Source organism: Cyanistes caeruleus, chromosome 19 (assembly GCF_971803275.1).
Source record: "Cyanistes caeruleus chromosome 19, bCyaCae1.hap1.1, whole genome shotgun sequence".
Taxonomy (NCBI): domain Eukaryota; kingdom Metazoa; phylum Chordata; class Aves; order Passeriformes; family Paridae; genus Cyanistes; species Cyanistes caeruleus.
The window spans coordinates 11,033,597-11,060,756 of record NC_141719.1 but is presented as its reverse complement, the minus strand read 5'-3'; the positions used below and the strand labels follow the sequence as shown (position 1 = coordinate 11,060,756).

At 55.5% G+C, this 27,160-nt stretch overlaps 1 protein-coding gene across 14 annotated transcripts in view; it reads right to left on the bottom strand.

Annotated features, from left to right (window-relative positions):
• Positions 1–11,790: 11,790 nt before the first annotated feature.
• TBC1D16 (TBC1 domain family member 16) overlaps positions 11,791–27,160 on the bottom strand; it is a 29,097-nt gene continuing 13,727 nt past the window's right edge. For 4 of the 14 annotated variants that reach the window (XM_086857542.1, XM_086857546.1, XM_023938872.2 and 1 more), the window contains 9 exons: positions 19,406–19,603; positions 18,049–18,196; positions 16,884–17,051; positions 15,940–16,088; positions 15,087–15,248; positions 14,193–14,379; positions 13,635–13,814; positions 12,996–13,142; positions 11,791–12,564 (listed from right to left, as the gene is read on the bottom strand). In XM_086857542.1, the coding sequence (XP_086713668.1) occupies positions 12,319–12,564; positions 12,996–13,142; positions 13,635–13,814; positions 14,193–14,379; positions 15,087–15,248; positions 15,940–16,088; positions 16,884–17,051; positions 18,049–18,196; positions 19,406–19,603 (1,585 nt within the window). In that variant the 3' untranslated portion in view covers positions 11,791–12,318. The remainder of the gene's footprint in view (positions 12,565–12,995; positions 13,143–13,634; positions 13,815–14,192; positions 14,380–15,086; positions 15,249–15,939; positions 16,089–16,883; positions 17,052–18,048; positions 18,197–19,405; positions 19,604–27,160) is intronic. The other 10 variants (XM_086857544.1, XM_086857549.1, XM_086857550.1 and 7 more) reach the window with 6 other exon arrangements.

The following is a 27,160-nucleotide window of genomic DNA, read 5'->3' as shown; positions in this document are numbered from 1 at the left end:
TCAACACTGTGCAGGAGAAAGGCAAGGAAAGGATGAGTAGGTAGGCTTGGAAAAAGAGACAACAAAAAAAGCAAACCCACAAAAACCTAAACCCACCCACCCAATCAATAGGATGCCATGAAGTACGATGTGAACAATGAAACCCTGTTCCAGGTTGCCAAGGCAAATCTGTCAATAGAGTATTGAACAAGCAAATCTGACTTGCAATTATTGTCTCCTTCTAAATACAGGCTGCCCCTCTGCTCGCAGCTCAGCCCCAGCGCTGCTGTGGGGAAGCTCAGTGATTGCTGGTTCAAAATGGTGAGGGAAGAGTCAAGTCTGGCAGCTGGGCTGGAATTTACTCCAACACATGCGCCAAAACCCCCCGGAGCATCCCCACCACTTTCACTGCAGCAGCTGAAGTGACACGTGCCCTGCCCCCAGTGTAACAGGCAGCAGCAAAAAAACCCTTTGGAGAAATGTTCACCCTTGAAAGCTTTCAGCAGAACACCCAGTGCCACGAAGCACACCCGGTGTCCTCAGACACCAAGTGCCCAGCATTTTGTAACGCTCAGGGAAGCACCACCAAGAGCCCGAGCACTCGAGGCTGGGGCTGTCAGTGTGGTGGCCTTAAAATCCAGCACAGCAGCAAGGTCTGGAGCTGCCACCACCCACCCAGAGGCAGCAGCAGTGGGAAAATCCAGAGGCGAAACCACCCTGAACTGGGTCATCACGTGGAAATTTAAATGGCTTCACAAGTGCATCGCTGCTGCTGCTGCTGCTGCTGCTGCTGCTGCTGCTGCACATGGGGCTGCCTTAGGTGAATGCTTTCTCCTGGTGCTGCTCCCAGCACCAGCCAGAGGAGGTTGTGAGCAGGATCCTCAGGAAGGAGGCACTTGCAGGAGCACAGGGTGTGCTTCCACAGCAGTTTAACACCAACAGCAGAGCAGTTTCTGTGACGGAGGGGCTGGGGCACTGCAGACAGGTCCGGGGGCATGGCTGGGCCCCCCTCACCACTGGAGCTCACCATGAGCGAGGCAGCCCCAGAGGAAGCAGAGATCCCTGCTCTGCAGAGCTGCAGCCAGCACAGGCAGGGAGGGCAGCGCTCCAGAGCAGGGTCCCAGGATGCTCCATCCCTCGGCTGGGAATAACCCCCCTTCCCCAGGGCTCTTTGCTGCTCTGCCTTCCCCCCACACCCTCAAGCATGGGTGCCAGTGAGGGAGCCTCAGAGACCATCTGTCTTTAATCTTCTTAGAGCCAGGCAAGTCGGGAGAAATTCAGAGGAAAGAGGCACTGAAGTCCCTCTGTCCCCGGCTGTGACAGCACAGGGCTGTCAGCACGCAGGTCCTGCCTGCCCCACATCCTCAGAGCAATGAGAGCTGCCCGAGACACCAGGCAGAGGGCACGGGAAGCACTCCCACCCCCCGGAGCAGGGGGAGACGGGAACCCCTTCCCCAGGCACTGCAGGGAACCTGATACTTGTCCTCAGCCCCATCCTGCCCTGCACCTTCCTCATCCTCAGCCCTGTCCTGCCCTGCACCTTCCTCATCCTCAGCCCCGTCCTGCCCTGCACCTTCCTCATCCTCAGCCCCGTCCTGCCCTGCACCTTCCTCATCCTCAGCCCCGTCCTGCCCTGCACCTTCCTCATCCTCAGCCCCGTCCTGCCCTGCACCTTCCTCGCCATCCCCTCAGATCCAGCCCTGGAGAGCTCTGGCCTCTTCCCCCTCTTATCGCTTAAGCTGATGCTGTTCCCTGGCTGCTGAGGGTAATTATGAGATTTTCTCCATCCGAGCTGGGGCTGTGTGTGTGTCCTGGCACCGGCAGCGAGGAAACTCCTCAGGTGCGTGGGATGGCCCCACACCCCCTCCTCCTGCTGAGCCTGGGGCACTCGGGGCTGCTTCTCCCTCCTGGGCAGGAGCTGGGCAGGAACAGCCGGGCACAGCACCCACAGCCCCCCCGGCAGTGCAGCCAAACCTCACTCACACAGCAATTCCCACATCTCCCAGCCACGCAAGCAAAGCTTCCTGGGATGGAGAAACATCCATGAGGCCTTCCCTGGCTGCAGGGGGACCTGGGCCAGTCATGCCAAGCTGCTTAAGCACAGAGATAGATAGATAGATAGATAGATAGATAGATAGATAGATAGATAGATAGATAGATAGATAGAGAGATAGATAGAGAGATAGATACATACATACATACATACATACATACATACATACATACATACATTAGCTAAGATTACAGCTGAGGACAGCTGCAGCCCTCTCATGCTGGGACCTGTGGCTACTGTGAGCTTTTCTGCCCGTGCTCTGCTCCCACAGCTGTTTGTGCAGCACCTGGCACTGCCAAGCCTGGGACCAGCTCGTCTGGCAGAGCAGTTTGATGCCACCCCGGCCTCCCCTCCCCGGGCAGAGCAAGGAGGAGAGCGGTGATCGCCCACAGACAGAGCTGATAATTGCTGGTTGGGGCTGGGAGCGCTCTGGGAGCTGTGGGAAGAGCAGCAGCGAGGGCCTTGTCAGCACATGTCCTGCCTCGTGGCCCGGGCATGGCACACGGCAGAGCTGGCACCTGGACAAGTCACCCAGCACAGCAGAGCCGAGCCCTGGCTGAGCAGCTGAGGGCTGGAGGTGCTGCCCTGGGGACAGGGACCCTCGGGCTCTGGGGCTGGGACACCCCCAGGACCCATCCCCAGGGATGTGGGGTCCTGGCTGGCAGCTCCTGCCCTGCTCCCCTCCGGCAGAGCCACCGCTGCTGTCCAGTGGCCACCAAAAGCAGAGGCTTTCTGCAGAGCCCCTGGCGTGCAGGAGGGAGGGAGGGAGGGAGGGAGGGAGGAAGCGAGCTCGGCTCTGCGGTCAGGCAGTTTCCAGCCCTGCACCTGAGCCGAGGCACGGCTCCTCACAGCCCTTCCCTCCGGCTTCCTTCCGCCCGCGCCCGGCAGCTTCTGCTGAGCCCTGCCTGCGAGGCAGCTCCACCAGCCCACAGGCTGTCCTGGCACTTCATCCCCTCCGAGGATTAAACCAAGTGGTTGTGTTTTCAAAGGTTTCAGGAAGATTTCCTGGCCGTGCCGTTCGCCCGCCGCGTGTTGGGCTGTCGCTGGATCTCCGTGCTCCAAAGCTGCTTAGTGCGACCCAAGCCGAGCTGCACTAAAGCCCTCGGGAGATGGATGCTTTGCCCGGGGGAAGGAAGCTGGTGGTGTTTGCAGGGCAGAACCTCGGTCCAAGCCTCTCTGGGGGCTGCTCCATGGCCCTGCTCCTGCTGATCTGGGGCCCTGCTTCTGCGATTCGGGCGATTCAGCACCCGCACCCAGCACAGGCCGAGCTCTGCTGCTGCAGAAAGCTCAGCCTTGGGCCTGGGAGACGTTTTCACGGCCTAGGAACTCCTCAAACCCAAAGGCTGGTGATGTGTGAGCCCCTTGCACGTGTGCTGGACGGGGCAGAGCAGGCCCCGGGCTCTGGTCGAGCGCTGCTCTGCTCACGCCGGGTTTGTGCTCCTGGGAACAGCCACAGGTGCTGAGTGAGCACAGCTGGGAGACACAGCTGGGCACTGACTGGTTAGACTGGCTTCTCCAACCTCTGCCCTTCCTTGGACTGCCTGCATTTGGTTGGAAGGAGCCAGCAGTTTGGTAAGGGACTGGAAGGCTCCTGCGCTGCTGCTGCCTGGCACGGTGGTCCCATCCCACAGTGACGCTGCCCTGGGCTCTGTGGCTGTCACTGCCTCACCCCCGATGCTTTCTCGTGCTGAGTGTTCAGGTGAAGGCTCTGCAGCCAGGGCTGCAATCCTCCCATGGGAGATGGATAGTGAGCAGGGCTGGGGGCTGTTCCTTGGAAGGCTGCAGCCCATCTTCACTTCCCCTTCTCTCAGGCGACTGCGTGTGCCCTGGGCAGCTATTTTTAGGCTGCTGCTCGCTGTCTGCTTTCCCCCGGGGATGCTGAGCAGGTTCTGGGAACTCCAGCTGTCTCTTGGGCAGCGTGAGAGATGCTGTGCTTCCCGAGCTTGCTCCTTCGCTCCCCAGCACACGCCCAGGCTCTGCCGCTCCCCTGCAGCCGCCCTGGCACCGGGCACGGGGCTCGGACGCCCACCCCGGGAGCACGGGCAGTGCTGGGGGCCGTGGGGGGCTCTCCCGTGCCGGGGGGATGCTGATCCCTGCCCTGGGATTGCGGGGCATTGCTGATTCATGGGGCTCTGTCACTACAGGCCGAGCCCCGAGGGTTTGCTGCCAGGAAATGTGGCACAGGCAGCCTCGTGTTCCCCCAGGAGCCCCGGGGTAGCCCAGGGCTGTCTCAGACTCCCCACTGCAGCCTCTTTGCCCAGTCACCCCAGTCCTGCTCCTGCCCCTGTGTCCAGTTTCCCAGCCGGGCACAGGGAGCCCTTTCCGTGGGGACACATCTCAGCCGTGTCACAGCCTGGGGGGGCAGCTGGAGCCTCCCTGGGGCTGGAGCTCAGCAGCTGCTGGAGCCCCGCAGTGACAGGAGCCGCTCCTGGGGTGACACCGGGCTCAGCTGAGTCCCTTGGTTTCCAGCACTCCCTGTGGGTGGCTGCATCCTCCCGCCGGGCACTGGGCAGGGGGGTTCCCAGGGCTGGCAGTGCCACTTAGCCCTTGTTTCTCTGCCCCGTGGCACCTCTGTGAGGAACCCGGGGCTGCGTGTGCCCGGCGGGGCGTGAGCTGCGCTGGGGTCTGCAGGGACCCCACGGTTTGGGGGCTCAGGGAGGTGTGAGGTGACACCTGCACAGGTTGGAGCACAAGGCAGGGGTGCAGGGCTGTCCCAGGCAGGGTGGGAGCTGCGAGGGGCAGGGATGGGGTTTGTGAGGGGCACCAGGAGTGGGACGAGCTGTAGAGTTTCTGGGGACCCCAATAATCGGGGTGCTGCGGACACGGAGCTGTTCGCCGCTCGGTCCCCGCTCCCCGAGCACGGCTGCCCAAGCCGGGGGTGTCTGGGGCACCTCCACGGCGTCAGGACCGGCCCCGGGGAGGCTCCAGCTCCGTTCCCGCAGCCCATGTTTGGGCTTTGGCTGCAGCAGGGCCATAAAAGGCAGCGTGGGGAGGGCCCCGTGTGCCGGGGCATCCCAGGAGCTGCTCCCGGGCATCGGGGCTGGGCTCCGGGGCACCCCACGGACAGCGGGCTCTGGCTCTCCCCCAGCCCACTGCAGCCCAGCTCTCGGTCCGGGCAGGCCCTGGCCCCGGGAGCACCCAACACCCGCGGGTGCCCGGGGCAGCGGCTGCTCCATCCCGGGCAGGAGCACTGCTCCAGCTCGCTCCTGTCGGGCTGGGGATGGGGATGGGGAGCTGCTCCTGTCGGGCTGGGGATGGGGAGCTGCTCCTGTCGGGCTGGGGATGGGGAGCTGCTTCTGTCGGGATGGGGATGGGGATGGGGAGCTGCTCCTGTCGGGATGGGGATGGGGAGCTGCTTCTGTCGGGATGGGGATGGGGATGGGGAGCTGCTCCTGTCGGGATGGGGATGGGGAGCTGCTCCTGTCGGGATGGGGATGAGGAGCTGTTTTTGTCGGGATGGGGATGAGGAGCTGTTTCTGTCGGGCTGGGGATGGGGATGAGGAGCTGCTTCTGTCGGGCTGGGGATGGAGAGCTGTTTTTGTCGGGATGGGGATGAGGAGCTGTTTTTGTCGGGATGGGGATGGGGATGGGGAGCTGCTTCTGTCGGGATGGGGATGGGGATGGGGAGCTGCTCCTGTCGGGATGGGGATGAGGAGCTGTTTTTGTCGGGATGGGGATGAGGAGCTGTTTTTGTCCCCCGGTGCAGAGGCAGTGGCAGTGCATGGCACGGGACGTGATGCGGATGCCGGGACCAGGAATCGGTGGGGCCAGGACAGAGTGGCCTGCGCTGACAGCTTGGAAATGCAATCCAGGCTGAAGCCCCGCGCTGTAAATCCCTGCTCGGGGATGCTCGGGCTCGGAGGTGTCCCGGGGGCGGGGTGGGGCAGCAGGAGCCCAGGCACAGGAGCAGCAGAGCTCATCCACATCCGTGCAGAGGGACAGGGACCGGCTCTGCCACCCCGCCGTGGCTGATTCACGAGCAAAGCCCGAGCTGCTGGGCAGGGTGGGTGTGAGCCAGCCAGCAGGAATGCGAGGAACACAAACAGCGAGGAGGAAGGGCGATTCCCCAGGTATCAGGGTGGGCACCACTGAGCTGCAGAAGTGTGAAGGCTGGAGGGCTGGGGCCAAGGGTGGGAGAGTTGTCCCCAGATTATATTCTCTGGGGCGTTCCAAGCTGGGCTGGGCACAGGCTGGCAGGTTCTCCTGGGACAGAGCTGGGGCAGGAGGGCTGCCAGGGACCCTGGGCTGTGGCTGAGAGGAGCCCTGGCAGAAACCGTGTCCTTGCTGAGCCCTGGCATCAGCTGTGTCCTTCCCAAGCTGTGGCCCCAGCACACCCAGCAGCTTCCTTGCTCCTGCTGCCACTTCCAAGGGAGTTTTGGCAATGCAGGTGTGTAGCACTGAGCCCAGGGCAGCCATTTCAGACCCGGTGTAAGAAAAAGCAAAGTAAATCTCCATCAACGGCACTTCCCCACACCCTGGGCCACTGCCACGGGGTCTGGGGGCTCAGCCCGTGCCCGTCCTGTCCCCTGTGCCATGGAGGATGCAGGGCTGATTCATCTCCTGCCTTGGCTCCTGCTTACGTACGTTCACTCTGTTCATTCCCTGCCCGAGCAGCTAAATTAAGCCGAGCAACAATGGGCCATCGATTATCCCATTACATTTCCATCGGCCTGGCTTCCCCGCGGCTCCTGCAGGGTGGCACAGGAGCTTGGCAGGGGCTCGGTGCAAAGGTTCTGCTCTTCCTCTCTGTCCCTCGCTTTCCGCAGGGCTCTCTCCCCTCCCTGATCGTCCCTTTCTTCCTGTGTCCCCTATTCCAGCCCTGCTCGTTCCGAGTCTTTCTATGATCCAAAAGCTGTTCCTCATGGCCAGAGAGGCTGCCACGCGTGGAGCCTCCCCGATGTCCCACGGTGTCCCTGTCCCGGCAGGGCTCCGGCTGTGCCCCAGGGCCCTGGGAGCATCCTGCAGCACGGGCCGTGCTCCCGGCCGCAGTTTGCTGGAGAAGGGCCGGCTCAGGGGCAGCACCCGGGGTGACCGGCAGTGCCATGGGGGGTGCCAGCCCAGGGGGGCCCCGCTCTGCTCCCTGCTCGGGGCTGGCTCCGTGCCCCCTTCTCAGGGCTCTGAAGCGGCTCAGGAGCTCAGGCTGACGCTGCTGTGTCTGCGCGGGGATGCGCCTGCACATCCTACCTGCGTCAGCAGCTGAATTCCCTGCTCTCACTCCCGCTCCGGCACAGCCTTAACCCTTTCCTGCCACCCTGAGCAGCTCCTCGGAGCCAGGGTGGCTGTGACCCTCCGGCTGTGGCAGCAGCGCCTGCCCTGTCCCCACCCCCTGCAGGAGCATCCCCAGCTGCGCCCCCCGCTCGCTGCCCCGGCTCTCCCGCATCCCTTTCCCTGCCCATGGGCATCCCGCCCCTGGCTGCTCCCGAGCCGCTCCAGAGCCTGGGATCTGCTGTCCCCGCAGTTCCCGATCCCTGGGGAGGGTCGGCAGCGCTTTCCCAGCGCTCCTGCTGCTGTCGGCACCGGCGCGGGGCAGTTCTATCACCTCGGCAGAGGGCCTGAAGGTGTTTGGGCTGTTTCCAGTCACGGCTGGAAGTTTTTCACTGCCCACCCTCAGCTGCAGCCTGTGGAAATTGTGTTCCTGAAACCAGGACCAGGCTGCTGGAGCCGATCTAGGCCAGGCAGGCCTTGAGCATCATGAGCAGCACCAAAGGGATCTCTGCCTTCATCCACAGCACAGGCTCTGCCCGGTGCGTGGGCTCGGGGTCAGGCAGGGGGTTGGGATCGCTGTGCCGGGTGTTTGCCGTGTCCCTGGGCTCTGTGGCAGCCCCGGCTCTCCCCTGCAGAAACCCCTGGAGAGCAGAGAGGACTTGGGCAGATCCCATCACTCAGCACCTCCCCGGCCGCCTCTGCCCCCGCCAAGGTTAGCCAAGCCCCAGACAGAAGAAGCTGAACTTGTTTGTGGTTTCTGAGACAAACCCAAGCCAAAAAAAATCAAAAATCCCAGGAAGAGTCCTTAGGCTGCTGCTTTGGCACATGGAGCAGGAGCTCTGGCAGGGCCTGGACTTGCTGGGTTCGGGGGGACCTGGTGCAGGGGGCACTGCAGGGCTGGGGGCTGCCGAGGAACCCTCCCGGGGGCAGCAAGCACCACTCGAAGCCTGGCTGGCAGGTGCCCTCGCTGGGATGCCTGAGCCGTGTCCGTGCTCTCTGCTGTGGTTTTGGGAAGGGCTGCAGTGGGGCAGAGCCACGTGCAGCAGCAGCAGGCCTTTCCCCAGCCGCGCTCGCTGCTCCGGGTGGGCAGCTCCAGCCTGGCGAGTCCCAGCTGGCACCGCTGGCACGGCTCCTGCCGGGGCTGCCCCAGCCTCTGCGTTTCTGCCAGGAGCCGTGGAAGCTCATCAGGAGCTGGGTTTGTGTTGAAATGAGGCAGAGAAGGTGTGTGCAGAGCCCGGAGCGCCGCGCCCGGGGCAGGACTGCTCTGTTCTCATGGCCCAAGAGGAGCGAGCCAGGGATTAACCAGCCAGCCCAGGAGGACGGGCTACGCTGGGTTTGAAATTCTTTGGTGCTTGCAATAACTCAGGTGAATCTCTTTGTTCTTGTGAGCTGTAATTTTTCATTTGACAGGCAGCGTCCCTTGACAGAACAGCCAAACAGCCACATCCAAACACACCCAGGCCTGGGACGTGGCACCAAGCCCCTCCACCTCCCCAGTCCCAGGTGACAATTTCCCAGTGCAGCAAACTCCAGGGGCAGTTTGGCCAGACCTGTGTGCTCAGAGCTCAACACCAAGGACAAGCTGGCCCACTGACCCCCTCCTGCTCGCCCAGGTGTGGGACCCTCCCAGCCTCGGGACCTGTGTGCCACCTCTCCCCTCTCCCCCCGTGCCCAGCAGCTGCCCAGGTGTCCTGGGACCAGCCCAGTCTCCATCTCGAGGTGTGCGGGGTCCCTTCTCCTCAGGGTTCTGGGTGTGGATGGGGATCTGGCCAGGATTACAGAGCGTAGAGAATAGAGAACTCAGGTTTTGTTCCTCCCTGCTCCCCTTCCCCCGGCAGCGGGAGGCAGGAGGATGTGTCAGCTCAAGGCAGAGGCTAAAGAGGCTTACACTGACTATTTACCTTCTCCAGGGGTTATTTTCGGCTGCTCAGCTGCCGCTAATGCGACGCTCAGGGCAGCGACAGAGGAGACGCCAGTGAGGGTCACTGTTCCTAGGCTCCACTTTCCTCCTCGAAGCTTGGCTGCTTTTTTGTTGAACATCTCGGGGATGGGTCAGAAGGCTTTGAAATGCACTGCCCTGTGCCATGCGTGGCTCGTTTCCATCACCGCTCTGCAGGGGAATCCCAAGGTTGCTCCCAGCGCTATCCCAGCGCTATCAGCTGGCTGTGGATGTCCAGTGGGAGCTCAATAATGGATCACAAGTCGATGGACAGGCTGAGACTGGAACTGGGTCACGGGGATGTGAGCGCTGCTGGGGACCAGCTCCATCCCTTCGTGTCCCTGCCTGTCCCAAAGTGGGGTCAGTGCGTGCCAGGGCCATGGGCAGCCCCAGTGGGGAGCACTGGCACAGCCACCTGAACTCTCCTGCAGGCACAGGGAGGCTCAGGGCACACCGGGCATGGCAGAGTTGCCAAGGGTGGCAACTGGTCCCAGGGATGCACACCCAGAGCTGAGCCCTGCTTCCAACAGGACCCAGCTTCTTCCACATGCTGGAAAGCTGCAGTGCAGAGTCTTTAACTAAATGAATCCTGAGTGATTTGCACATTGCTGAATGACATTTTAATAGTGGAAAAATAACACTCCAAATTATCTACTTCATCTCTTCCTATTGTCTTTTACTGGCTGGGAAGGAGTGCTGCAGCAAAACCAGCTCTGGCTCTTCTGGGAGGGGTTTGCTGGTGCCTCCCAGGCCAGGGCAGGCCGTGGGGAGGTGAGGAGGGGCTGTTCCCCTGTGCCCAGCACCCCGGGAGCCCAGCAGGGGCTGCCCACACCTCGCAGCTCTCACGGCCATGCCCGTCCCACACGGGGCTGGCAGGTGGCAGAAGGCAGTGTCCTGCTGTCCCCCTGGGGAGCTGGCACCTGTCCCCCTGCCACCAAGTCGCTCTGCAGGAAGATGCTTCTGGAATTCTCTGCTGTGTGCTTTTTCCAGCCTGAATTCAGCCGCTGATGGAGCCACTGAGGGCTGCCACAGGTCCCCAGGACAGAGCCTGGGGACAGCCATGCAGCCCCAGCACCCAGCACGTCCCTGAGTGCCTGCAAAAGGGTGGCTCAAGCTGGAGGACGGTGTCTGCTGTCCCCAGCCTGCACAGCAATGGACACACAAAAGCCTCACACAAACTTTTATTATCACTGAAACGTCATAGATCTCCAGCAAGCCCCTGCCCCAGAGCAAAGCAGCCCCAGCCCTTACCCGAGGTGTCCCCTGCCAAAGCCCAGCTCACACCTGCAGCCTCGGGCCCTTCCAGAGCTGTGCCATCCTGAGCCCTTTCCCCACTGCTCTCACCCAGGGAAGTTCTCATCCTCTGGACTAAAGGCACACAAATGGGGAGCTGAACTGTCCTTCTGCCACTCAACAGCCAGCCCTTGGCATGTTGCCTTCCCTGGGTCAAGGCTTCTCCCATTCAGGAACGCCGCGTGCTCGTGGCTGCTGCTGCTGCTTCACACGGAGCATCCGAGCTCCAGCCTCACTTCCCAGCAGGAACGGGGCTCCAGCACGGGCTGTGGGCAAGGCTTTGCAGAAGGATCTTGAGAGAAATGTGTTTGTCAGGTGCAGGAAGCCACCCAGCTCTGCCCAGGACAGCGGTGGGGGAAGCAGCGAGGAGGGAGTGAGAGGGAGCAGGACAGCCAGGAAAGGCTGAGCAGGGATGCAGGGAGGCACAGCCCGCTGCCACCTGGGCTCCTTTTCCAGCCCCACAAGGGAACTGTTTCCCTGGCTGTGGCTGGCACAAATGCTGGCTCAGGACACGCCTTTGGAGGCCACGGAATTTGGTAAGAACCTTTGGCAAGAGAGCTCAAGGCCCCAGCTCCACTTGTGGCTGGCAGAATTTGTAGCAGACAGGGGGAGAAACACTGTCCTTTCAAAAACACCCTGAGGGAAACCTTTATCAGGCAGAGCTCAGCAAAAACGGCTGCAACAAGGCAAGTTTCATTTTTACTTTGGGATGTGGAACAGGGAGCACCTCTGGCACTGAGGAGCCTGAAACCCACATGGAGTGTATGTGCCACAGGCTGTGGCAGTGACAGGCAAGGACAGTAAATATTCAGTATCTGAGGAGAGCCAAAGGAAACACAATGGGAAACATACTGGAAACAACAGACTGAAGTATTCAAGTCTGCAGTTGTCAGCATAAAGAAACAGCTTTGCTGTAATGTCAGAAAATCACAGAATGGGTTGAAAGGGACCTTAAAGCTCATCCCATTCCACCCCCTGCCATGGGCAGGGACACCTTCCACTATCCCAGGCTGCTCCAAGCCCCATCCAACCTGCCCTTGGACACTTCCAGGGACCCAGGGGCAGCCACAGCTGCTCTGGCCACCCTGTGCCAGACCCTCCCAGGGAAGAATTCCTTCCCAATATCTCATGAAGAAGGAAACTTTGGGCAGTGTCTGTGAAATACCCCGACTCAGAGCAGCAGTGCTCTGAGACCTGGGGCAGTCAATTTTCTATAAAAATGGGAAAAAGGCATGCCAGTCAGTGTATCCTATAAAACCAGAAAAGGCCAGAGACTTCGAGGTCACCAGTCCTTCCTTGCTGACAAAGCAGACACCTTCCCTGCAATCCCAACAGTCTGCAGTTTTATTTTTGGCAGATTATAATTAAAATGGCTTTTATGGCTTTGAAAAGGAGCCACGAAGCTGCACGTTTTGGTTGAAGCAGAGAGCGTGTGGTGTGCTCTGGGTGAGGGGACGGTGGCCTTGGCTCTGCTCCTGCCACCTGCCACCAGCACCTCGGGGTGGCCTTGGCTCCCCTGAGGGCTCTCGTTTCTCACCAGCAAGTAACAAAGTTCTGCTTGCTAACCAGTCCAGTCCCAGAGGCAGAATAAAAAGTTAAAACCTAGAAAAGCTTGTTTCTAACAAAATCAAATCCAAGCACAGTTCCTGGGTCGATGCCTTTCTCTCAGGTTCCATCACCCATGCAATGGAACTTCCCCTATAGAGCAATTTAACTCCTCTTCCATTCCACACCTTTCAGTCTTCTCAGGAGTCCTGACAAGCTATTCCTCCATTCTTTTCTTCAGCAGTTTTTCCTATGCACATCCTTCCTGCCCTTCCCTTCCGCCGGCGCACCCTGTTCCTCCCAGCTATTTTCGGAAGGCAAAGACATCCCGTGTTCTCAGGCCTTTCTTGCCTTCACTTCCTGGTTTAGGAGAAGACACTTCCACCAGCCCCCCGTACGGGCAGCTCTCGGACTCCAGGTGGTGGCCAGAGCACTCCACAGCGGGGATGAAGCCACTGTCCCACATGCCTGTCCCACACAGCTTGCAGAGGTCGTGCAGGCTGCAGGGGATGCGGGGCAGCAGGTGGAACTGATAGAGCAGACTCCTGGCCTAGAGGGACAGAGAGGGAAAAGTCACCCCTCACCAGGGCACCTCCCACCCAATCCTCCTGTTTAGCTGCCTGGGCCTCAGCAAAGGCGTGTCCTGCCAAACACCTGAGGGTTACCTGAGGCACTGGGGACAGGTCACAGGGGCTGCCACACTCCACAGCTCATCCCATGGCCCCAGTCACTGCACCATGGCACCAACAGCTCTGCCTCCACTTCCCTGAGCAGGTTATCCAAACAAGGGCTATCCCAACCACACTGTCACCTCCCAAGCACTCAACAACTTCCTCCTCCTGCTGCAAATCTTCAGGCAAACAGCAGCATCCCTCCCAGGCAGCCACAGGGACACAGGAGATGCAAAGCTGAAGCAGCAGTCCCCAGTTTTCTGAATACTCTGACTGATCTCTTGTCCCACATGGGCACCTGGGCATTTACCTTCCTGAGTACGAGCTCCCCGTTCATGTGCATGGCCAGGTTGCCGAAATGCAGCAGCATCTGGTCAGTGGCCAGCTGCTGCTCGATGACGTCGTCCCCATAAATCACCACGATGGCCACGCAGATGAAGAGGTGGAAATAGTCTGTCTGCAATGGGAACACAGGGGCTGCTGTACAGCAGGTGGAGGCAGAGCTCTGGCTTCACCTCCCACCCTCCACAAGCTGAGAGATTTTGCTCCCTTCAGTTCTGCCCAGTGGTGAGAACGTGAGTTACCGGTGACTTCTGAACCACAGCCGAGCCAAAGCCTCTTTCATTCACAGCACAGCAGCAAGCTCTGCACCAGTGTTTGCACCACAGAGCAGATTTTTGGGAAGACATTTCCCAGCTGTGTAAGAGAAGCCTGAACTTCAGAAGTGAGTGCTCAGCATTTTCTGAAACACCTCCTTGTGAAGCCCAGACATCCCCAAGGAGCAGAGGCAAGCAGGGCTCCATCCTCCTGCTACCTGGATAAACCTCTGCCATAGTCACAGACCCGACTTATTTTGGCTACTTTGCTGCTGAGAGCCTTTCTGGAAATCCTCAGTGCTGAGGGGTGAGGACTCAGGCAGGATGTGCCGTGGCTGTGGCAGCTGCCTCACCTGGTAGTGAGCCCAGCACGCCTCCCACATGCGCAGCGCCTCGGCCTCGGGGAACTCGCGCTTGAAGCAGAGCAGGATCCAGCGGTGGCAGAAGAGCATCTGCAGCCCGTCCTCTCCCAGGGCACTCAGGTGCTGGTGGAAGCGGGGGTGCATCAGCCGCAGCAGCTCCCGCAGGTACAGCTGGAAAAGAGGCCCTGGGCTGAGGCCCTGCCTCGGGCAGCCCTCAGCACCCCGTGGAGCAGAGCTGGAGAGCTGCAGAGCTCTTCTCTCTCTGCCATTTCACAGGGATGGGTATAACTGCCTCTGGAGTGCCTCAGCCACCCAGGATCAATTCTACCCACCAGGTGTTTCCATGGAATCAAAGAGCCCTAGAATATCCTGAGTTGGAACTGACCCACAAGGAGCATCAAAGTCCAGCTCCCGGCCCCACACATGACATCCCCAAGGATCACCCCGAGGCTTTGGAGTGTGGTTTGGCATGCTGGACCCCCCCAGCCCAGGAACTGGGGAGAGGAGAAGCCACAACAGGGCTGGAGGGAGCCCAGCACTCAGCCTCACCAGCTGCTTCTCCATGTCCTCATCCCGGGGGGAGCTGATGAAGATCGTGTTCTGCATCAATCCAACAAAGCACCAGAAAGTATCCGACTCATCCAGGACCTCTGCCAGGAGTGGGGCAACCAGGTCGGACATGCCCTGGGAGTATCCAATGGTTGGGTTAAATACTGCATAGTTCAGCAAGATCCTCCTGGGGCAGAGACAGAAATGGAGAGGGGACAGGTGAGGGCAGGTGACAGCATCATCTCAGGGACAAAGACACAGGGCCTCAGGTGAGGTGCCATAACACAGACAGGGAAACCCTGCTGCAAACACCAGACCTGTGGCACAAACTTCAGGAAAAGGTTTGGCATTCACAGACAGCAAAACATGAACAGAAAATGAGAATTTAAAAAGATTAAGAGGACAGAAATGAAGGGCACATGGGAGAGATGATGCCCAAGACATGCACAAAGCTCCAAGCCATGCTGTTGGATGAAACCCAGCTCTGGAAATCACACCTTTACAAGTCTCATGGAACAGACTCTATTCTTGTCCTTTACCCCATCAGGAGAACCACAGACCCAAGCACATGTCCCCAGCCCTACCACAGCACCTTTGCTGTGCTGTGTGTGCAGGGAAGCTCAGGGATGGCAGCAGGGAAGCTCAGGGATGGCAGCAGGGAAGCTCAGGGATGGCAGCAGGGAAGCTCAGGGATGGCAGCAGGGTTACAGGATTGAGAAGGGAGCTGCAGCAGCAGTGGGAGCACTGGGGAAGGCCCTGCTGTTGCATCCCGTGGTTCCAGATGCACGGTGGGTGCTGTGCAGCATTCCCAGGCAGCCTGGGCTGGGGGCTGACCCATTTGTCTCTACACTGAGCAGGATGTGGCTTTTAGGACACTGGAATCAGACACTTCACCTCATGGTCTCCACATTTGGGTTGTCCTCTCCTCGGAAGAACTGGTTGCTGCGGTCGGTCCTCACGACATCCTTGTCCACCGTGAACTGCACCTGGCGCCAGAAATCCTTCTGCTCATCTGGAGCCATGGACAGCCTGGAAACCACACAGCAACAGCACAGGCTTGCCAAGAGAGGAATGCGAGTGCCACAATGAACAAAAAGCCTCATTTCAGTTTTAGTTTGCAGAGAAAACTATTCTTGTCCCGAGTTTCCTCAGCACCTGAAAAACAGACCGGCAGGTCTGTGCAGTACAGAGGATTGTCTGTCCCAGGGGATTACTGCAAGGAGCCTCCTGGGTTATAAATGGGATGACACGATGTGTTTCCTGCAACAATCACTTCAGAAGCATCAGACTGTGTTCTCCACTGCTCCTTGGAACTCAGCACACCAGAACTCACCACTGGTTTCATTGACTCCTGGTTATTAACAGTGCTGTGCCCCTCCAGCTTCAATGTACTCACCTCTATTTAACAAACAATTCTTGCACAAAAAACCTTCTGGAATTACATAACCCTTTCCATCCCTTATTTTCATGTACATTTTATTTATAAAGAAATATAAATTCCCAATTTCACCTTCACTGTTCTAACCCAAGTCTTGCCTGTGAGGTTTCCCTGCGTGGCACTGACGAGGCTGTTCCCAGAGCCCAGGTAAGGAAATGTCTGAGCTCTGTGGCACTGGCAGTGCCCAACACACCTCCTTCCCCATCCCTCCCATTCCTCTGCTCCAGCCTTTCCTGATGCAAAGGCTGCAGAGACTGTGATGTCCAGCCCAAGGAAAATGAGCAGGGGAGGATGATGATGCTCTGTTACCTCTTCTCCTGGATCTCAAAGTACTCTTTCCTCTTCTGCAGCCTCAGTGCCTCCCTCTCTTCAGAGGTGGACTCGTAGCTGTAGTAGTGCAGCAGAAAGGGCCACACCTCCCCACGGATGGAAATATCAATCCCACCAAAGAAAATGGCCTGGAAAAAGGAGCAAAAGTTATGGCTGGTGTAGTTTTAGCATTCCCAAAAACAGCAACAAGCAACTGCCCGCTGCTGTGCTTTGGTGCCTCTGCAGCTCTTTCCTGACAAGTGACGCCTTGATTCAAGCTCCTGCAATTTGCACATGTTTAGAGGGAAAGTGCTGGCCCTCTATTCCCAGACCAGACACAAATCAGGCTCATTTCAATGTCAATAACCACCCCCGGAGAGGCTCTATGATTAACGTGTCGTTCTCATGTCACGGCTTAATCCCAAATCCTGGAGACTGCACTGCACTGCAAACTTCTCTCTCAGGGCCCAGTGCTCCACTCAGCCCTGGTATTTCACACAGCAATCTCAGCTCATACAATCTCTGCTGTTCCAACCATCTCAGTCCTTTCAGCAATCTCCAGTGTTCTCTGTGACTCGGTCACACATTCTGCACACACAGCAGGCACTGGGCACTTTGGTTTATGGATTCCAAACCGCAGCAGAAGTGGGACAGCTCCTCGCTCAGAGGAATGCTCCACCACCACCGAATCACAGAACTGGTGGGGTTGGAAGGGACCTCTGGAGATATCCAGTCCAACCTCCCTCGCTCAGGCAGGGTCACCTGGAGCAGGTGATCCAGGAACACGTCCAGGTGGGGATCCAGCCCCACAGCGAGATCTGCAGCCGAGGCTTCACTCACCGGTGTCCATCCTCCAGCCCTTGTCCCTGACAGGAACTCAAACTCCTGCAATTCCCCCTGGGACTGGCCCTCAGCACGGGAGAGAACAGAGAGGAGTCCCTCACCTTCCTCAGCTTGTACTCCTCCTCCACCTGGCCGGCCTCGTTGAGGTGGTGCAGCCAGGTGGACACGTCCAGGCGCCGGTACGAGTTCTCCTCGGGGTGGGTCTCCGAGGAGGGCAGCTTGGGGCGGCGGATGGAGAACTGCATGCAGGTTTTCTCATCTGCAAGCTGCTGAACGGGGCAGAACAAACCACAACTGCAGCAGGAGCCAGGGAAAGCAGCACAGCGTGAAACCCAGAGCAGGGAAACCTCTGCGTGGTTCATGTAGGATTAAGCACTGAGGAGTTGCACTTGGGGAGGTTTTGTTTGGTTTTTTTTTTTAAATTCCAACCATTACAATAACAAGAGTGATTAGAATAATTAAAATCCACCACCAAACAGATTCATCTTTAAAAAAAAATTCGTTTCAATTCCTCCTCCAATCTTATCCCTGACCTGGAACTGAATTAATGCTGCTTACAGCAAAACTTGCCCCTGCCAGGAATGCCTGCAATAAATTACATATGATTGGCCATATACAAAGGGATTGCTGTTAGGAGAGAGGGGAACTGCACTGCCAGGCTCTCTGAGGGCACTCAGGATCCCAGTGCAAGGCTGCAGCTGACATTTAATTTAAAAATCAAAGGTTGTTCAATGCAAAAAGTGAGCCCATGCGACCGTAATAAGAAAAGCAGCGGGGGGCTCTGTGGGAAGGATGGAAATTTAAAAATCACTGTTTCTAATAAGCACATACAATATCTTAAACAGATAATTAAAGAGCTCTTATCACATTTGTATGTAGATTGAACAAAATATGGCAAGATGCCTTGTCAAAACATCCTCCAAACGGAATGTTATGCGTCACAAGATGGATGAAAGGCTCTGACACAATTTCCTATCTCTGCAGATTTCCAGACACCTTCTGTGCCTGAAGGACAGTGCCCAGCTGTCAGGTCTAGCAAAACCACTACCTAAGTAAGTCTTCTGGATGATCTTCCCCCATATTCCACAGGTAGAACAGGAATGGATGGAGACAGACAAGTCCAAGAGAGACCTTGAGTCCAGCTTGCATTTCCATCCTGCATGTGGCAGCTTCCTGCCTGACCTGGTGACATGAACTCAGAGCCTCCTTTCTCCAACACACCACCCCAGTGTGAAACACCTGGCCCCAAGAGCCTGGCTCAGGTACCTGGTCCTTGAGGTGGGTCTCTGTGCAGTACTTCCATTGCTGAAACACCTCGGACAGTTTATCCAGGCCACCGTGGTGGAAATGGAAGATCTTGTACTGGCTCTCCCTGCTGGCCACCACCAGCTGCCCACAGGTACACGCCTCATCACTGTGGGAACAACGGAGAACGAGCTGTGGAGGCCACCCAGCACAACGAGGGACCAGCAGGGACACAGAGCCTTGGGACAGACAGTGCAAGGCAAGTCACAAAGTGCAACACCAAGCTGCCCCTTAAAACAGGGCACAGAGGCAGCTTAACACCTCTGGGACTCACTGATCCTCATGGGTCACTTCCAGTTGAGACATTTTATGGTTGTATGACATGGTCATAGTGACAATTTTCTCCACTTGTGCCTGGTAACAGCACTATTTTTACCCTTCCTTCACACGAAGGAATTAAAATTTGTCTTCCCTGGAGAAAAAAAAAAAAACCACAGGAAGTCTGCCCCAGAAACATGAAGGCAGTACACAAAGTCAGCTCCTAGGGATGTGCAGACTTGCTCACTCACAGCTTTGTCCAAAGAAACAGGGAGGGAAAGCAAAAAAGAGAGAGTAAAAATGTTTTTGCAATAATTTGAAAAAAAATTTGTAATAATTTGAAAGATAACTGTAAGAGGCTGAGAGCAGCAAGACTCTAGAGGAGCCTGGTGAGGGGCAGGCAAAGGAAAAGGTACCAGAGATAAAGATGTTTTTCATATCCCCAGGTTATTTGAAGCATTTATGGTATGACAGCTAAGAGCAACCTTTACTAAAAATAAAATCCTTTCGGTTCTGTAACTGTAATTCAGAGGCTCTCCTTGGGAAGGCTGACACTCACTTTCCTGGAGACAATTGTTCTGGAAAGGCTTCCAGGTAGGATTGCAGAAATCATCTCCACCCAGAGCCCTGACATGGAGCATGCACAGCTCACACAGAGCTCACACACAATTTACATACAATTCACAGCTCACACACAGCTCACACACAGCTCACACAGAGCTCACACACAATTTACATACAATTCACAGCTCACACACAGCTCACACACAGCTCACACACAATTTACATACAATTCACAGCTCACACACAATTCACAGCTCACACAGAGCTCACACACAGCTCACACACACTTCATAGCTCACTCACAGCTCACACAGCTCACACACAGCTCACAGCTCACACACAGCTCACACACAGCTCACACACAGCTCACACACACTTCATAGCTCACTCACAGCTCACACACAGCTCACACACAATTCACAGCTCACACACAGCTCACACACAGCTCACACACACTTTATAGCTCACTCACAGCTCACACACAAGGATCCAGTACCTGAAGAAAAGGCGAAGGGATCTCATTTGTCCCAAGTCTACTCTGAAGACACCACACACCTGCTCGAGGGCAAATACCTTCTGCTGTTCATCCCATCTGGTGCTCTGCGTTTGCCCATTGTTCTCCTGGAACTGGGCACTGGTGTCGAGGCTGGAGGCAGAGCTGGTGGAGCAGGTCATGCGATTGTCACACGTGTCCCTGTGGACAGAGCGTGGGGGCAAAAACCCCATCAGCCACGGGAGGCTGTGGGTGCACACAACAACCACAGATGCTCCATGTTAAAAACCTTTAGTCAGAGTTCTGAAATGGGCATTCATTCACCAACTAGGTTATTTTTATTGAAATTAATTCTCTACCATCCCCAAAAGCATCCTGGTTTTGGCCTTTTCCTAACGTTCTTGCATGCAGAAATGGGGAGAGCCAAACTCATTCCTCAAAACACCAACTTCTGAGGAGGCAAAATGAAGAAGCTCAAGCAATGCCCTCAGTGTCCAGATCCAGCTCCACACCAGGACAGGGACAGGAGGAATGAGCACATTCCAACAGCACCATGGACCTGGGATCTCATCTGGGAAACTCCCTCTTTGACCAACAAGATCCAAAGATGTTTCTACTGAACTTTAGTTTCTCATTATACCTCTGCATGTGGACCTACCAAGCCTGGATTCATGTCTATAAACTCCAGACAAATAGTTTCCATCTGCAATCTTGAAACTTGGGAGAGTTAAGGATTGGGAAACCGTACCTGAGCTCTTCAACCCACTGCAAATCAGAGAAACTGAACCCAACCCTTTCCCAATCCACCCCAAATCTCCAGCTTTAAATGCAAACTGAGTTCAGACTCAAAAAGCCCCCATGTTCCCACCAGCCCCCATCCCAAAAGAAAAAATATCAGTGCTTTGGGAATTAAGTGAATGTGAAACTGTGACCCCTTGGCTCGTAAAAAGGCCAATGCACGTGAACAATCTCGGCGCGGGCTCTGAATGGGCTCTGCTGTGAAATCGGGGTTTGCCAGACAAGGCCCGGAGCAGGTACAAAGCAGCCCCCTGCAAGGCCACTTTATGTGGTGTTTTCTAATCCTCTTATCCAACAATGTGGGCACTGAACGCTGGAAATCACACACTCAGCATGCACTTCACATCCGTGTGCCTCCCGCGCCCGCTCCAGGGCCTCTTCCAGAGGGAGCAGCCTCATGGGCAGCGCGTTCCGAGGGACAGCGCTTGAGCAGCCTCATGGGCAGTGCTTGAGCAGCCTCATGGGCAGTGCTTGAGCAGCCTCATGGGCAGTGCTTGAGCAGCCTCATGGGCAGCACATTCCCAGCCTCATGGGCAGTGCTTGAGCAGCCTCATGGGCAGTGCTTGAGCAGCCTCATGGGCAGAGCTTGAGCAGCCTCATGGGCAGTGCATTCCCAGCCTCATGGGCAGTGCTTGAGCAGCCTCATGGGCAGCGCTTGAGCAGCCTCATGGGCAGCGCATTCCCAGCCTCATGGCAGTGCATTCCCAGCCTCATGGGCAGTGCATTCCCAGCCTCATGGGCAGCACATTCCCAGTCTCATGGGCAGTGCATTCCCAGCCTCATGGGCAGTGCTTGAGCAGCCTCATGGGCAGCGCATTCCCAGCCTCATGGGCAGCACATTCCGAGGGACAGCGCTTGGGACACACCGGTGACGTGGGCACATTTCCAACCAAGCCCAGTTCCAGTACACGACTCACACCCCCAGCCCCTTGCTGCTCCCGTGGCTCTGCCTGGGTGAGACCAGGGCTGGTTGACTCCAGATAAAGGAGCAGCTTCGTGGCTCTCTGGGAAGTTCTGCTGCTCCAGTTTTTGAAAAGAAAGCAGCAAAGCAGAACTCACATTCAGGCATTTGGAGCATGAGGACTCAGAAGGGATCCCAGAAGGGATCACACCAGTAGGGATCACACCACACATCCAAACTCACTCCAGGTTAGACACCAGGATACCTCTGACCACAGGCACAGCTGTACACCATCCCCTGCCTCCGGAATTTTTCCATGAAGACTTGCCATTTTCTGATAAAGTGGCAAAATGTAACACTTCCTAAAAGTATCTAACATTAACACAAATGCACCAAGAGTCCTGGTACAAGACACTTGGGCTGGAGTGCCTGCTAGGAGCAGCTGGTATTTATGGAGCAACACTTCGTAACAGCCACAGCTGGTTACACAGGATTTTCCTGGAAGAGATGACTCAAACTAACTCAAAGACTAAGCAGAGGCAACCCATTTCCTAAACCTCTTTAAAAGACGAGCTGGTCAGTACGGCAAAGGGCTGGAGGATGGATTGGTGTGAGGACCATGCAGGTCCTGGTCACAGAGGTCCACATGCCAGTTCCTCAAGAACATCACCTGCAATGACCAGCAGAAATGTCCAGAGAACTGCCAAGAAATGAGTTCCCAGTAGAGCTGGGCAGGGTGGCTTTGATGCTGGGCACTCTGTAGCTCCTCAGCACAGCAGCAGCCAGCTGGGAGCTGCGGGCAGCAGAGCCCGGGCACAGTCCTGGCACGGGGGGAACCTCCGGAAATGCTTCTCCAAGACAAATGTTTACAGTTCCCACCCAGCCACCGGTGACAAGCTCGCACACGCATCCCACAGGCACAGAAGCATCTTGTGTCAGTGGCTTCACCCCTTCCAGGCAGCAGGAAGCACCAAGGGTAAGCAGAGTGCCTCGGCCCGTGCAGCCCCGGGGAAATTCCCATGTTCTCATCGATGCAGAGGGTGAAATCCGAAAGAGACACCTGTGCCCTCCCTGCCCTTCACAGGGGTCAATGGACACAAACATTCACACTCAGGACACATCAGAGACAGAACCATCTCATGCTGGTGCTCACTGAGTCACCGGGGAAATTTGGAAAAAACCCACACTGTGTCTAAAATGACATTTTCCTGTACATATTGATTGAAAATAAAATTGAAAATACTCTAATCTCTAGATTACTTTTAAATAAAACTTAAATATTGAGATCATTCTATAGGTCAGCAACAATGAGCAGCATGATCTCTGCTAATTTTGTGGGGTTTGGGGAGTCTTCTAACCAGGCACTCAAGACAGACAAATGCAGGGAAAGTTTATTGTTTGTCAGACTATTCTATCTGTTGGATGAGGAATTTATCCCAGAGCACCCCGTAAAAGCAGGAGTTGAAGCATTGCAACACAAATAGCCAGAGGAACATTCCAGAGAGACTTTGGGTTGTGGGATCCAGGAAAAACAGAGCACCAGCTAGTACACAGCACTGGTCAGCAAAACAACAAGTGAAGTGGGCCACAGGAATAAAAGGGACAGGGAAAAAAACCCAAGGATTAGAAAACCTGGGTCAGGAAACTCCAGGCCGTGTTCATGTGTTCAGTTCCAGAAAGTCATGGAGCGTGTCCAGGGAAGGGAACAGAGCTGAGGCAGGGGCTGGAGCACCAGGAGCGGCTGAGGGAGCTGGGAAAGGGCTCAGCCTGGAGAAAAGGAGGCTCAGGGGGGACCTTCTCATTCCCTGACAGAAGAGTGGAGCCAGCTGGGGCTCTGCTCCCAGGGAACAAGGGACAGGACAGAAGCAAACAGCTTGAAGTTGTGCCAGGTTGGATATTGGGGAAAAATCCTTCATGGAAAAGGCTGTCAACTTGGTACAAGTTACCCAGGGCAGTGGTGGAGTCCCCAGCCCTGGAGGGATGTGAGAGCCACGTGGATGTGGCACCTGGAGACATGGGGCAGCGCAGTGCTGTGGGAATGATTGGACTCGATGATCTCTGAGGGCTTTTCCAACCCAAACAATTCTGTGATTCCACTTCAGCCTTTTGCCCTTGGCTGAGTCCCACCACTCTTGTCTCAAAACACATCCCATTCCTGCTGGGGAGCAAGACCAGGGGCTGATGGATTTTCTCCACTCAACAATCAGCTACAGCAGCCAACCATATCCCCATTCCTCAAGCCTTTGTACCCCCAAGGAGCCTCCATCCCCCTCTGCCCATGGGACCTCTCGCACGCCTGGCTGAGGAGCTCAGACACTGCAGGTGAGACTCAACCAGCAGCAGTGGGACCCAACTCCCTGTTCCAAAGCCCTGGAACACACCTACGGCACAGAGAGATCTAAACCCAATTATTATTTCTGTTCCAGAGACCTGCCCTGATTACCTGGGAAGCCAATTTCAGCGACAAAGACCTAATAACTCATTTTACGATGTGATGTGACAAATATAATTACGAGAGAGAAAGGGGCTGAAGGCTGCAGCCCTGATGTGGCAGCTACCCAAGCTGTCAGCGTGCACCACCTGACTCCCAGAGAGCCAAACCCTGCTGCTGGAGCAGGCTCTCCATCACCCCGGCGCTAACGCACGCTGTCACTAATAACAGCTCCCACAGCCCCAGCATTCCTGCATGCCGGCTTGGGACCATCATTTACAGACAATGAGTATCATCATAATGTATGAGCATCCATGTAATGGGAATTACATGCCCCTTTTCCTCCCCAGGGGTTAGCATTTCTCTGTTTCTCCACTATTCCCCACAGGCACTGACCTTCTGGGTTCCTCTTCTTCCCAGCAAGGTGAAACAGCTCCTGGCAGCATCAGCTGCTAAGACAGACAGCTTCAAACAAATAATCTGCCAATAAAAGTTCAAAGCTATCCTGAAATGTCTAAAAATTTAGTGCAGTGGCTGTACAGAGTGAGGTAATATTGAGCATCTGGAACCCAAATCCATTGTTCTGATAAAGAAGTGTCCTTGACAGTATACATATATTATAGACTGAAAGGTGCTGACTTCAGTGACATGAAAGACATGCAAAGGAAACCAGATTGGTAATTTAGGATTAAAAAAGAGATGTTGAAATGTCTCTGCTCGCTCTGCAGAGCAGGGCTGGAAGGACACTCACAGGACAGCACCAGCTTCCCATGGAGTGTGTCCACACAGAGCCAGCCTGGACAGAGAAACGCTGCTGTCACACTGACCAGCATCAACGAGAAACCAGGCTAAGAATTGTGTTAAATCCATCCTTTGGCTGAAAACATTTGGAACTTGACGTTTCTGTGCATCAGAGAACCCAAACAGAATTGATTCCCACTGACCACGGTGACCAGGGAACAAGGTGCTGGATAGCCTGGGTTTAGAAAGCCTAGCCAGGATTTCTAGAATTAAATGTCAAAACATTCTCATGTGGAAGCACTCCTATGCATCTGCAAACACGTGGGAAACAAATCTAACAATTCCTCCTATTTGTTGGGGAAACCTGGGAAAAACTACTCAGGCTGTTACAGTACAAAGTACACGGATGTCAACATGGACTTTCCAAGAGCTTGTTCCACAGGCTTTCCATTGATCTGTTTGCTTTCAAAACATAAATTTCCCCACGTTGAACTGCACTAAATGCTATTTAGTAGCTAATTAACTTTCTGTGCTGAAAACCTCCTGTAATTGCACTTCTTTCACCTTTCTGAGCCCGTGTCCCCCGGGGAAGCCAAGCTGTCCTACGGCATTTGTTCTGCTCATTTCTATCTCACAGGCACAAGTTCCTCCCTGACACCGCGCTGCCAATCACAGCCGCAGAGGTCACTGGAGACCAAATTAGGAGCACTCTGCCTCTGACAAACTTGCTTGGCTTAGCTTGTTGTAAAGGGAAAATAAACAGTTACGAAAAATAATTGTATCCTTTCAAGCAGGGCACCGGGAAGCAGATCCAAGCGCTGGTCCAAGTCAGCGCATTGTTGTTAGTCACTCCTCGCATTCCTGTTATTAACAACATCCAAGGAACAGGCTGTTTACATCTCAAAAGTGCTGGAGTCCTTCCCTCACCTCGGCCCGAGCAGAGGCTCGGTGGCCACAAGCCGTGTTCAACCAACAGGCAGCCCTGACCTTGGGCTGAAGCAGCAAGTTCACCGTCAGGGACGGGGCTGGGAATTAACATCAGCTCTGCCAACGCCAGCCTGACAAATAAACCACTGTAACACGGCGAGGGACTCGCCGAAACCCGATTATGCAGCTTTGCCTTCTGACGGGCGTAATTGGTTTGTCCTTGAGAAATAAAGATCAAACCGATTTGTTCTGCTTTACGGGGCTATTGCAAGCCTTGTTCCCAGCGCCCTGCCCGCCTTCACAGAGCTTCCCAGTACCTGGCAGAGGTGGAACACGGATCTCCATCCTCCCAGGCATTGGTGATGGGGGCACACATTGTCCTGCCCCAGAGAGGGGTGAAAGCCTCACCACACTGCGGGCTTTGCTGCTCCTAATTCATCCCTCCGAGCCCTCGAGGCCGGAGGGGAAGCCGAGCGATTCCAGCCAGCAAGGGGCATTGAAAAACAGCCCTGCCGCCTCCGAAGGGTCCCCCCAGAGCTGAGAGTTAAAGCAAAAGGAAAACAAAACAAACCCAGAGTTCTTGAGTTAATTATTTTGATTGTACACTGGAAAGGCGAAAAAATAAGCAGAGGTTTGTAGTGAACTAATGGGTGTTTTAATCTCTTTTCCCCAAAGTCTGGAATGTGATCTATGGCTACCTCCAGCTAGGAGACAAGCAATCCGCTGTCATAACTCTTCCACAGGTGGAGCTGCTCAGGTAAACCCACGTGAGGTTTTTCTGCTTTTCTCTGACTTCTTGTTGCAGGGAGAGAGAAGGGGTAGAATGAGCAGTTTGATGCTTAGGAATAAAATACACACAGCCAAACACAACAAATCACTTAGAGCCGAGAGGACACTGCTCGAGGATGCAAATGTTACCTCCAGCTTAAGGGAGGAAAATGTTCCAGAAGCTCAGTGGTGGATTTATACAATCCATTCGGAGAAGGGGCACCTCATGCCTGGGCTTACACTCATTAATAAATCAATCGAAATGCAACACTTAAAAAAAAAAAAAATAAAAATTCCTTAGATGGAAAAAGTGATTTCTCAGCAAAGCCCGAAAAAGGATGTTTGCTTTTCAGTCCATTCCAGCCTGGAGAAGGAGACCTTTCTTTCCCATGTTTATTTTATTTTTTAAATCAATGGATTATTTTGCTTTTTTTTCCTTTCAGTTCAATCCATGCAAAAATAAAATTCTCTCCTAATTATGCTAATTATAATCAAGCTTTCAAACCACTGCTCCCTTGAAAGACCTGCCGATTACCTTTGTTCTTATATTCCTGGCTCTAAGCAGTGAGCTGGGAATTTCAGGGGGACATTTTAGTGGCAAAGTTAACCAAGTCCCCGGACTCTGCTGCTGCCCCAGCGTGAGCTGAGCCAGCACCACCCAGGGAGGATTTCACTGTTTCCACAAGACAATGCAGAGTTCCCAAGGGAAGAGCTTGCTTCAAGTAGCAGAAAAGGGAGAGGAAAGAGGAGCGCTGCCTAAAAGCATGTTCCAGAGTTATTGTAAATGCCTAATGCTGGGATAATTGCGAGGCCCGAGCCAAGGAGACAGAGGCCGTGCAGATTTATTTGCATATACTGTGGTGCTTTGGAGGGGACATGCTCTTTATTTTGATTCACTTAACGCAATTCTTCCCTCACAAAGATGTGGATACCTGCCAGTGCCATTTATCTCTGCTCTCCATTCAGATTTCTGGGCGTTGCGATTGTATAAATAAATAACAGAAGAAATGCAAGAATATCCAGGGAAAAGGTGAAAGCAGCCCTGGGGAGAAGGACTGGGGGGTGCTGGTGGGCGAGAGCTGCTCCTGCCCCAGGCTAATGGGACCAGAACCCCCCTGAGCCGGGCTGAGGCAGCGTGGGCAGCAGGGCAGGGGGCATTGAGAGCCCACCTGCACAGGGAGCAGCACAGGGA